General features: G+C 44.1%; 1 protein-coding gene across 3 annotated transcripts in view; it reads left to right on the forward strand.

Annotated features, from left to right (window-relative positions):
- Positions 1 to 12,947, forward strand: part of ITPR2 (inositol 1,4,5-trisphosphate receptor type 2) — a 340,554-nt gene that overhangs the window by 97,935 nt on the left and 229,672 nt on the right. For all 3 annotated transcript variants that reach the window (XM_075004401.1, XM_075004407.1, XM_075004412.1), the window contains 3 exons: positions 9,502 to 9,653; positions 10,890 to 10,989; positions 11,157 to 11,317. In XM_075004401.1, coding sequence (XP_074860502.1) covers positions 9,502 to 9,653; positions 10,890 to 10,989; positions 11,157 to 11,317 — 413 coding nt within the window. The remainder of the gene's footprint in view (positions 1 to 9,501; positions 9,654 to 10,889; positions 10,990 to 11,156; positions 11,318 to 12,947) is intronic.

Raw genomic sequence — 12,947 nt, forward strand, 5'->3', positions numbered from 1 at the left:
GTTGGTAGCATTAGCTGTTCTTTTGTTAATCCACAGGTGGCATGGCTTTGAGCACCCTCCCCTCTGTGTAATATGAGCATTCGTTTTCCATTGCACATTTCCAGTGCTCCAATAACTATAGTGCTGCACTTGTAACAAACAAGCAACGGTGCAGTCTTGGGTGTGCAGGGTGGGGCAGCAATCATGTGTAGTGGGACATTTCTTGTTCTTCTTCCTCTTCCCCTGCCTGTCAGGGATTGTGGGGAAAGTACACAGATTGCATGCATGCCTCTCACTCCTGGCTGATGGAGAGAGGGAGCAGAGGAGTAATTTGCGATCTGTGTACTTTCCTCTCACTCCCTGGTAGAGGAATATGAGGAAAAGCAAGCACCATCCAGGGAAGAACTAGTAGGAGAAATAGAAGTGGATGGAAACCTGGGCTGCAATGACCATGAGATCATAGATTTCAGGATCCGGACAAAAGGAAGAAAGGTGAGCAGTAACATACAGACCCTTGACTTCAAAAGAGCGGACTTCGACTCTCTGAGATAACTAATGAACAGGATCCCTTGGGAAATGAAGATGAAGGGGAAAAGAGTTGAAGAGAACTGGCAGTATTTTAAAGAAGCCTTACTGAAGGCACAGGAACAAATCATCCTGCTGCATAGTAAGAAATGCAAACATGGTAGGCAACCAGCTTGGCTTAAACAGGGAAATCCTTACTCAGTTTAAACTCAAAAAGGATGCATATAAGAAATGGAAAAGTGGACAGTTGACTAAGGAGGAGTATAAACACATGGCTGGAGAATCCTGGGCAGTAATCAGAAAAGCAAAAGTACAAATGGAACTGCAGCTGGCAAGGAATGTGAAGAGTAATGAGAAGGGTTTCTACAGGCATGTTAACAATAAATGGGTTATCAGAGAAGGTGTGGGGCTGTTACTGAATGAGAGAGGTAACCTAGTGACAGATAATGGTGTAGGAAAAGCTGAAGTACTCAATGCTTTTTTTGCCTCAGTCTTCATGGACAAAGTCAACTTCCCCATGACGGTCCTAGACAATGTGGTATGGGAAGGTGGATAGTTCTGAGCTATCCAGAAAAACTAGATGTGCATAAGTCCATGGGCCTGGATTTAATGCACCCCAGGGTACTGAGGGAATTGGCAGAGGTCACTGGTGAACCTTTGGCCATTATCCTTGAAGACTCTTGGAGATCGGGGGAGATACCCGATGATGAAGAAGGCAAACGTAGTGCCCATCTTTAAGAAAGGAAAGAAGGACAATCCAAGGAACTATAGACCCATCAGCTTTACCTCAATCCCTGGGAGAATAATGGAGGGGGATCCTCAAGGAATCCATTTTGAAGCACTTGGAAGAGGGGAGAGTGATCAAAAGTAGCCAACATGGATTCACTAGGGGGCAAGTCCTGTCAGGCCAATCTGATTAGCTTCTATGACGAGGTAACAGGCTCTGTGGACATGGGGAAGTCAGTGGAGGTGATATACCTTGACTTTAGCAAAGCTTTTGATATGGTCTCCCACAACATTCTTGTTCATAAATTAAGGAAATATGGGTTGGATCCTTGGACTATAAGATGGATAGAAAGCTGGCTTGACGGTCGGGCCCAAGGCGTAGTGGTCAATGGCTCAATATCTGGATGGCGGTCATTTTCAAGTGGAGTGCTGCAAGGCTCTGTTCTGGGGCCGGTGTTGTTCAACGTCTTTATTAATGACCTGGATGAGGGACTGGATTGCACCCTCAGCAAGCTTGCGGATGACACAAAACTAGGGGGAGAGAGAGATACGTTAGAGGGTAGAGAGAGAATCCAGAGTGACCTGGATAAATTGGAGGACTTGGCCAAAAGAAATCTGGTGTGGTTCAACAAGGAGATGTGTAGAGTCCTGCACCTGGGGCGGAAGTATCCCAAGCATTGTTACAGGCCGGGGACTGACTGGCTCAGCAGCAGTATGACGTAAAGGGACGAAGGGGTTATGGTGGATGAGAGGTTGGATATCGGTAAACAGTGTGCCCTTGTAGCCAAGAAGGCTAACGACATACCAAGGTGCACTAGGAGGAGCATTTTGAGCAGATCTAGAGAAGTAGTTATTCCCCTCTATTCGGCACTGGTGAGGCCACATCTGGACTATTGTGTCCGGTTTTGGGCCCTCCAGTATAAAAGGGATGTGGATTTGCTGGGGCAGGTTCAGAGAACGGCAACAAAAATGATTAAGGGGCTGAAGTACAAGACCTATGAGGAGAGGCTGAGGGATTTGGGCTTGTTTAGTTTACAGAAGAGAAGACTTAGGGGTGATTTAATAGCAGCATTCAACTTCCTGAAGGGGAGCTCTAAAGAGGAGGGTGAGAAACTGTTCTCAGTGGTGTCAGATGGCAGAACAAGGAGTAATGGTCTGAAGTTGAAGAGGGAGAGGTGTAGGTTAGATATTAGGAAAAACTGCTTCACCAGGCGGGTGGTGAAGCATTGGAATGTGTTGTCTAGTGAGGTGGTGGATTCTCCATCCCTTGAGGTTTTTAAGTCCTGGCTTGAGAAGGTCGTGGCTGGGATGACTTAGTGGGGTTTGATCCTGCTTGAAGCAGGGGCAGGACTAGATGACCTCCTGAGGTCCCTTCCAGCCCTGTGATTCTGTTTGCACAGCTACTGTCCCCCTGTTCCCAAATAGTGCCCTTGGCTAGTTAGGCACCCCATTCCCATTGAATTTCATTGGCAGTGTCTACACTAGCCCCAAACTTCGAAATGGCCACGCAAATGGCCATTTCGAAGTTTACTAATGAAGCACTGAAATGCATATTCAGTGCTTCATTAGCATGCGGGCGGCCACGGCACTTCGAAATTGACGCGCCTCGCCGCCACGCGTCTCGTCCCGACGGGGCTTCTTTTCGAAAGGATCCCGCCTATTTTGAAGTCCCCTTATTCCCATGAGCTGATGGGAATAAGGGGACTTCGAAGTAGGCGGGGTCCTTTCGAAAAGGAGCCCCGTCGGGACGAGACATGCGGCGGCGAGGCGCGTCAATTTCGAAGTGCCGTTGCCGCCCGCATGCTAATGAATCGCTGAATATGCATTTCAGTGCTTCATTAGTAAATTTCAAAATGGCCATTTGCGTGGCCATTTCGAAGTTTGGGGCTAGTGTAGACATAGGCATTGTGAATGGAGCACTTTTTTCTCTTAGGACAAATTTTTCAAAGTTCCTAAGGCTGTGTCTACACTAGCAAGTTCTTTCGGAAAATCCGGCCCTTTTTCAAAAGAACATGTGGAGCGTCCACACACAAAATGCGCTTTTTTCAATCCAAAATTAAAAGAATGCAGCTCTTCCAGAAATCTTTTCCATTCCCAGATCAGGAAAAGCAGCTTCTTTTGAAAGGTTCCTTTGAAAAAAAGCTCCACAGGCTCTTCTTATGAAAGAGCAGTCCTCATGTCTCCTGATTTTTTTTCTTTTTGATCTCCGGCCCATTCTTTTGAAAGAGTGGAGCCTTCATGGGCATTATCTTTGGAAAGAGTGGATTGATCTTTCAATCTGTTTTTATGTGCGTGGACACACTCTTTCAAAAGAAGTTTTTTTCAGAAGAGATCTTCCGGAAGAACTTCTTTCAAAAAGTTGCTGTAGTGTAGTGTAGATGTAGCCTAAGAAAATTAGCAGTCTTAAATCCCATTTTTCAGAAGTGAATCTGGCATTAGGGAATCTCAGTATTACAAGTGATAGGATTTAGGCTCCTAAGGGCCTAATTCACTCTTGAAATGGGACTTGTCACTTTAAGAAATTCTCCTTTAGGCTCTTTTGAAAATCCTGCTAAATTGCTGAATGAAGAAGGGTCTTAAAAACCTTTTTTCGGTTTCTGGTAATATTGTGTAATACAATGAATAGGTCAATAAACTTGTTACTTATTTTTTCCCTCCAAATCCCAAGAGACTATCTAACATGAAGGCCTACTTGTAATTGAAAAGCCTTTGTTAAATGGTGCCTTCTCAAGCTTTTTGCGATTAGAAGGTATGAGAATGTATAGTGCATCAGAAACTCAGGGCTGTATGTTAACTGCTCCCATTTCGATTCAAAATTGGTGTATTGTGCTGCAAAGAAGTCTATTATTTCTGATTACACAAATGTGCAGCATCCACAGGGGCACCATAAACACGGGGAAAATGCCAGGAACAGTTGCGATCCTGGGATTCATTAATTTTCTTCCCCTTAATGGCTACTGCCTTCAGAAGTGTAGTCTGCGTCCCTCACAAATGAATCCCTGAGCTAGCACTAACACTAAATATTTCCAAACTGGCATTTACTGTTGTTGTGATTTCTTGGGGGTGATTTAATATTAATTTATTTTTGCTTGAATAAACAGGGCGTTTCTGTCATGGGACCAAAAGGCCAGATCCCCTCAGTTCGTGTAGTTTGGCATAGCTCCGCTGAGTTCAGTGGAGCTATGCCCTATACCAGCTGAGGATCTGACCCAGAGAGTGTTTTCTTTCATACATAATTCCCACGTGGAATTTTTATGAAAATACTGCGGCTAAAGGCTTTTGCTTTTGGCTTCCAGCAACTGAGCTTGTTTAAAAAAAATCGTAGTCTCTTAATTAAAATTTCATTATATGTAACACAAGTCATTTGCTTTAAACAAGTGGAGAGGTATTTTTAAAGGCTTAGCTTGGAATTAATTTGGTAATAAATAATCCAAAAAGCACAATTTAAAAATAAGTATCTTCAGCTTTAAAATGGTTGCATGTCTGTGTGCTTATATAAAGGCAGCAGTCAGACCACTTGAGAGGCTTTGCACTCACTGTGAGAGAGAGGGAGAGAGAGAAAGAGAGAGAGAAACATACACGGATGCTGGCCCTTTTTATTATTCTGCTGTTGCACACAGGTCTGAATCAGCTCTGAAAATGCATACATTGTTTCTTACAGAATGTCTCTGGCTCCTAACAACAGAATTGCAACGTGATGTCTCTGCTAAAAATGGGATGACTCACAAATGAGTCAATAGTGAAGGTGTTATAGGAGGCTAACTGCTGTGCTGTCTGCCAGGGTTCGGTAAATGCAGGAGCAAGGGTGGCCATTAATTTACTTGACTCTTTTTTTCATACAGAATTTTTTAACTCGTCTAACCTAAAGAGGTCTGTTCACATTACTGCCATATGAAAATGCTGGTCTTAGAAGAGCCTACTAAATTGGGTTAACATAGAGATAATACATTGTACTGATTTAACAGCCATTTTCAGAAGTCTGGCTGTTAAATTTAATTTCTACTGAAGTCTGTCGGGCATTCATATGGGAATTGGGCATTATCCCTGTCTCTCTCTATGCCACAGGAGGTGGTTTTACCAATTGGAATTGTAGATTGGCTTGGCATTCTAAAAGAAATGAGCTTCCAGTTCTGTTACATTTTTGCACTGTTCTGTGCAGTTAAAATGAATACTTTGCCATAAGTAAAGCCACATGCAGGGCTCCTGAATTTTAAGTATAATAAGCTCTGGGAATAGGACGTAGTTGAACAATGGGAATTCTTGAGACCTGTGTGGCTGATTAGTTACTAGCAAGCCATGCTAGTAGCTGTGAAGTAGAGTAGTCTAGTAAGCACTTAGAAATACCCAGGTATTGGGGAGTACAGATCTGATTTTTGCCATCTTTAGCTGGATTATTGCTCTGATTACATTAAACTTCCACTTTACAATATAAAAAAAATCTATGATCTGTCTTAGAAAATTCCTTCCTATGCGTCAAGCCAAGGATGATAGTCCAGTATCTATGAAATTTTCTGTCTTATCTATAACCTACAGTAGCTGGTTTAAAGAGATGCGCAATGTGCTGAAATTTACAAGTCGTCCAGATTTTGTGCTGCTGCTTCTTTCCAGGTTGCACACGTGCCACTGTTTTCCATTGGTTAGGAGCACCAACTCCTTGTCACCTGCAACTATCTCGTCTTTTACTCCTCCTGTCCCATTGCACTCATTGAAGTCTGGATCCCCTCAGATGCTGGCTCTGCAGCTGCTCTCGCTTCTCACACGCCACGCACCACGCTGTAAAAAAGAAACAAGCAAACAAAAAACTCCCAAGCGAGGTGTGGGGCTTTTCTTCTACCACATTTGCTGCTTCCCATCCCTCCCTTCCCCACTCACTCTCCATCTTTGAATGGTATGTCCACTGATCACCTTTCCCCCACCCATCTGTGTAGCTAACGCTGACCAGCCCCTCTCATGCCTCTGACTGTTCTTCACATTTCCTCACACCCATGGCTCCTCTTTTTTTTCTTTTTCCCCAAGATCCACCCTTTTTCTTCTTCTCCAGAGTCTGGTCCACGTTCGTGTCATTCTATGTCTTCATTACTGTAACCTCTTCCTCCCTACCCATGGTACCACTTACCTTCCCGCTCTCCCACCCGTTCCAGACAGAGACGGTAAGATCATGTTCCAAGCCTGTCTCTGACCACATCACTAACTCTCTGCATCCCATCTTTGTCTCCTTTTCACTGCTTCTAGATCAGGGGTCAGCAACCTTTCTGAGGCCGAGTGCTGAAATTTAACCTCGTGTCATCAACGAATGGTCCAAGTGCTGGTGATATTTTTAAAAGTCACTAATAGCCCTATGTACAACAACTTCATTAATAAATAGATGAAGATGCAGAGCTTTACCGTTTAGGTGGTAGTTTGTCACATTAGCTGGTCTTTTGTTAATCCACAGGCAGCGTGGCTTTGAGCAAGCTCCTGGCTGCATGGGGGAGGAGGGGCAGGGCTGAGCTCCAGCCTTGCATGCTGATACAAATGGGGCTTGTGTGCCGCTCCTGGCACCTGTGCTGGGGTTTGCTAACCTTTGATCAAGCTTCATGTGCACTGTGAAGGCCCTTCTTAGTCCTGCCTCTCCCTCCCTGAGCTCTCGGCTTTCGTCCCCTTATCTGCAATTTCTCACATATACAAAGCAAATATAATGCCTTCTTCCTTGCCACCTGTCCTGCACGAAATGCCCTTTCTGCTCTGATTGATGACACTGATAGCACAACAGGCACTAGGACAGTGCAGTTATGGGCAGATTTCTGCTTGTCTGTTCCTGGAGTCGGTCTCTCTTGTTTAAAGTAAGGGATGGAGCTGGTAGTGTTTTCAGGCTTGAGAGAAGAAGTGAGTATTTAGCAAGGATTTGAAAAGTTTCTTTTCCTGGGATGCAAAGAGGATCTAATTTTTTTTTGACGTAGTTAAACTCATTGCTAATTGTGATGGGTAATCAATGGGGTGGGGAGGGTAGGAGGTATCAGTAATCACAGCAGCAAGTTGGTTGTCTCTTAGTATACAATTCTTATCAAACAATGTATGCAAAACAAATGTATCCTTTCTATATTACATGATGCATTCCTTGCTTAGTGACACACTATAAATCATGTTAATTACATTTCAGATCCATGCTGTCTGATTTCTTTTTTGGCATTCTTGGCTCCCCTCTTTCTGTCTCCCCCACCGTATATTTTGTGTGCACAATGTGCCAGGAATTGTTAATCTGAAATGGGTGGCACATCTTTGATAATATATGTAACTAGAACATTTGCTGGGCATTGCTCAGGTCCTTAATTCAGTATTTGTCTTCATTTAAATCATTGCTCTGGGATGAGGATGAGGGTTTCACAGGGTGCCCTGGGGAGTGAGGACAACCCCAACCCTCTCTCACCATAGCAGTGTGGGGCCAGGTGAGAAGTGCCTTTCCATGGCCAATGCAGCTCTGGCTGGCCCATGTGGAGGAAAGGTGCGTGCCCCCCAGCTGGGGCAGGTCCAGGTTCATCTGCCCCCTGCGCTCCTTAGCCAGAGTGAGGAATGCAGCAAACTGTGCACTTTCCCCTCACTCCCTGATGAAGGGGAAGAGCCGGGGGGACAGTCCCCCTATGAGTCAGGGGGAGGGGAAGTCTTCATCCGTCTGCTCTCCGTAAAAGGAACCAGTGGGGTGGGAGGCTCAGGGCAGGGACAGTCACAAATGCGGGGTGTATGTGTGAGCCTCACCCTTAGCCAGCCTCTTTTACCTGTCTGGTTAGTCTGCCACTTCTCTGTTTTGGTTTGAGGAGAAGCAGTCCTATTCCAGGCACATCCCATTTTCCTGCCACAGCCAAACCCTGACCTTGCTGTAAGTTATGATAAGAGGAAGCTGCATACTGAATACAGTGGGCCTAGCTTTTACTATTTAGGAGACCTTCTTGAACAAACAGGCAAACTCTCTCTCAAATGTATAGTAGATTTAAAGGCTTGCTCCTTGGTCCCTAACAGAGAGGAGTAACCTTTACACAGACCAGAAATCCCAGTGAGTAACTTCAGTGAGGCTACAGGTGTGAATGTGGATTATTCCTTTCAGAAAAGTTTGCAGGCTCAGGCCCTGGGCATGTAGCATTTGGGCCACACTTACAAAGATGCAGATAGACACGTAGTGGGAGACAGGTGCCTTACTCCCATAGGTTAAAAAACTGGGCATGTGCAGTCTTGAGAAAAGAATACTGATGAGTACCTGATAAGCCTTCAAATAGTTGTAAGTGCAGTTAGAAATAGGACTGGGACTGTCATGTCCACTGAAGGTAGGATGGGGACAAGAAGGAATATTCAAAATCTGTTGCAAAGGTAATTCAGGTCTCAAGTTAGGAAAAAGCTTTCTAACTACAGGGGTAATTAAGACCTGGAATAGCTTACCAAGGGAGGTTGTGTGATCCTTACCCCTGGAGGTTTGGAGACTGTGATCCCCCAACTTTTTTTAACCTCATGCCACCCCTTATTCTGGTCTACGTCCCTGCTCCATGGGGCCAGGAGTGGGGCTACAGTTCTGGGATGGGGGTGGGCCAAACATGGACAGGGTAAGGCGGATGATGCTGGGCAGGCAGTCTGGGTCCTGAGGCAGGAGCCAGGGTTGGAGCTGGGGCCCTGCCCGTTAATTGTAGGGCCTGTTTTGAGAACAGTTGGCACCAGGCAGGATCCAGACCCTAGTGTGCTGCCTGCTTCTGCTGAGAATTTTAATGGGGGCAGCTGGCTGACTGTGCCACTCCTACTCCATGCTTGTGAATGGAGCAGCTGCCTTGGCCACTCTCATTGTCAGATGTGGTGCTATGATTATGACCGCTAATGGAAAAAGAGAACACTCCCTTAAGCCAGCAAGTAAACTAATCTTTTTCTTTAAATTTCTATTTTTTTTTTTTTTTTTCAGCCATTCTTTGCTTTTATCTTTGGCTCCTTACAAACTAGTGCAGTGTAATTACATTTGATGGGAGGCAAGGGTCTGCAGCTACAGCAGGTTTTTGAAGTGCTGGTGTCAAGTAATAATGTGCAGGGTACTATAGTTTCTCTGTAGTGTGTAACCTGTTCCTGTTATAATGACTGTCTGAGACTCTGTGTCCACAGGGCAGATTGCATCCTCTGTGTTACTTGCTCCAAACCTGGCCCTGACACATCCTCCCTGGGATGTAAAAATAAAATTCAGATGTATTACTTGGCCACGGGGTAATTTTGAGAATTTGTAATATGGCCCCGTGCAAGCAAATAACCCTTGTGCTTAATCAACAGAGAGATGGCGACCTTCCTGCTTCAAAGAAGAAACGCCAGGCAGGGGAGAAGATTATGTACACTTTGGTCTCTGTACCACATGGAAATGATATTGCATCTCTCTTTGAACTAGATGCCACCACTCTTCAGAGAGCTGATTGCCTGGTTCCAAGGTAAAAAAAAAAAAAAAAATTAAAACAAATTTTTTTTTAAGTCCTGCATTGACAGGGTTTCTCTCTAGCATTATACTGGTGAGTAAAGCAGAAAAATGAAACCTCCTAGACTGGTATTATTCTTCAGCTGAAATTGAGGAGCAGTCAGAGATAAACAAGAGATGTATAAAACATGATCCTACCACTGTGACTAGATGAAATAATTATCAAGGATAAAACAAGTAACACTTAAAGGGAAACTGTCAAGGTATGAAAACAGTAGGGCAAATGTTGCATAGGCGTAATTGAAGGCAGACCTGGGCCCAGTATGCTGTTTGGGGGAAAATGCACTGTTAATAAATCTAAAGCATCATTGGCTGTGAACTTTTATCATCTTTTCTGTACATTTACTGCCCATGATAGATCAGTTTCTTGAAAACATGTTTGTTATTTAAATTCCTTGAACAAATAGATTTTGAAGATACTATTCCAAAAATGAATTGTCAATACCTGAAATTTAAGCAGTGTTGTGCAATTGCAATTAATCAGATAAGTCCATAAGGATTTTTTTTTCCTGTTCCTTGACTGAGTGAACATGAAGTCACTTGGGGGCAAATTCTCCTGTGTCAATTTAAAATTTGGTTTGTGATGATATTAGTGTATGCGACTTTTAAATTTGTTTTGTGGGCTCATTTTTCTTAGCACAGTTCACTTGCATGAATGCTCATGGATTGTGAATGTAAAAAGGAAGACTGCAAACTTGACCAGAGTAAATTAATAGAGTAGAATCACTGCAAATGTTTTGTATTAATTGTTCATCTGTAGCTCCTAACAACACCACAAACTGAAATAATTTTTGGGCTGTTTGTGCACTTGATTCTCAGCTTAAGACTAATATTGTAAGTCCTCATTCAAGTGAGCAAACTTACTGAAGTCAAGTGTACTCTTGTGAGTAGGTGTTTGCAGAATCCAGCTATTAGACTATGACTGTTAATGTGTTGCTCTTTTTTGAGGCTCACAACTCTGTAGAGGATTGTTCCAATGTAAAAAAAAAAAAAAAATGTTTTCATACTTTGAAATTCATGGAAGTATTTCTGTTCACGCTTGATTTTTAAAATTTTCCCAGTGTCTTTCTTTAGCAAAACTTTATTTGTGCCTGCTCCTTCACATTGTCTCCAAACATTTTGCAAAAAAGCTGTGTGTGTAGCTTCCATCACTTTTTCTCCAGATACATTGTTTTACTGTGTTTGTCTTTAGGAACTCTTATGTTCGGTTAAGGCACCTATGCACTAATACGTGGGTGACCAGCACTAGTATTCCTATAGATACAGAGGAAGAGAGGCCAGTGATGTTGAAGGTAAATATTGATACAAATAAGCTAACTCTCCACATGTGTTCCTGTAATGGTCTGTGAATGACTTGATTTAATTTCTTTAGCTATAAAGATCTGTAATGATTTAGAGAAAGATAGAGGGTTGCTCACCAAAATTAAACTCTGTTTTAAAAAAAACAACCCTGTTTCAGATTGGGACTTGCCAAACAAAAGAAGACAAGGAAGCTTTTGCCATTGTATCGGTTCCTCTGTCTGAGGTCAGAGACTTGGATTTTGCCAATGATGCCAACAAAGTTTTAGCGTCCGCTGTTAAAAAGCTGGAGAACGGAACAATAACACAAAATGAAAGGAGGTCAGTAATTATGTTTCTCCCTCCAACCCCACCCCCATATCACTATCTGATTAAATGAATATGGATGGTATCCAAATACCATGTTAATGGACACACCAGTAAAATCTAGATAGATTGATGGGAAGGCAGGTGAGGAACGTGGTTAGGGTGCTAAGCTGGGATTTGAGGCTGGCTGTGCCACAGGCTCCTTTTGTGATCTTGGCCAAGACCCTTAGTCTCTCCTGGGGCTCAGCTCTCTGCTGGTGTAACAGGGATAGCAGCATTACCTTGTCTCACAGGAGAGTTGCCAGGATGAATGCATTAAGGATGAAGTGCTCAGATACTGTGATTATGGGCCTTTAAGATTATCTGTGATAGATGAAGAGGAATAATTAGGGGTGAAAGTAATTGAAATTGCTTATAGGTACTCTTGTGCTGCAAATGCCCTCTCCCAGTGTGGGGCTCATGAAAAGGGTGTGGGGCAGGTGTGGGGGAACTCAGGGCAGGGGGTTTGGCGCCAGCTGGGGGCTCAGGGCAGGAGGTAAGGATGTGGGGGAGTGCGGGAGTCAGGGGAGTGGGCTTGGGGTGGGTATAGGGAAGTGTGCGGGATGGAGATGGGACCTGGGGCTGGGGCAGTCCTGGTGAGTGACCCTGCCCTGCACTGATCCTGGTCCCCACCAAAGGGAGCTAACAGATGCAGTGCCCATGGGGTGAGAGCTAGAGGTGTCAGGCGTGCTGCAGTACTCCTGGGCTTTTGTCCCTATTCTCCCTGGGCCCTGGCTGCTGGCCCCATGCCCAGTGCTCTGCCCCTGGTCCAGGACTCCCTCTGGGGGGAGGTGGCATAGACAGACAAGGGCAAGGGGGCTGGCTCAAAGCCCTGCCCCAAGACAGCCACTTTCTTACCCGTGCGGTGCACTGGCTTACTTTCACCTTCAGGAGTAATGTGAGTTTCAAGGTTGCTCTATAACCTACATAAAACTTTAAACAATTCTCATTTTGTGATGTTTGAATCTGATGGTCCTCATTATCATTTTACATGAAGAACCTTTTATCCCGTTCTGGCAGGGTGGGCTACACGCTTTTTACACTGCCAGAGAAGTAAATGAGAATCTGGTTCAACATCAGTTCCTCTCACTTCTATCCCTTCTGTATATAAACCCCATCTCCTTGTCCCTTCCAACATCTGTGGTCTCTTCTAAAGATGGGTGGTGGAGGTTCTCTCCTGGTCACTCATCCATAGAGACCTGCACGGCTACAAAATTTGTGTCCGCACCTGCATCTGCAAAAGTGATCCATGCGTATCTGTAGATTTTCAGGGCCCTCTTCATCCATGCTTCAACTTCAGAGATACCGGGTTGTCTGTGCTTCACACTCGCCCGGGAATTAAGGGGCTATGTTGCACATGGTAGCCAACTACGTCACAGCCCTGTGGGTGGCATACTGTGCTATGTATTTTCAATGCTCTATTTATTTCAATGTTAAAAAATGAAATATGAGACAGCATTTCTGGGTGCAGTTTAATATGCATCTTTTGTTTCGCAAAGGAATATAGACTGCTTTTTTTGGAAAGGTTACATTTTTTGGGATTAGAATTTAAGCCTCTGTCAACTATTGAATCAAGTGTTTTTTGTCAGTAATAAATAGAACAGAA

Source organism: Carettochelys insculpta, chromosome 1 (genome assembly GCF_033958435.1).
Source record: "Carettochelys insculpta isolate YL-2023 chromosome 1, ASM3395843v1, whole genome shotgun sequence".
NCBI classification, from domain to species: domain Eukaryota; kingdom Metazoa; phylum Chordata; order Testudines; family Carettochelyidae; genus Carettochelys; species Carettochelys insculpta.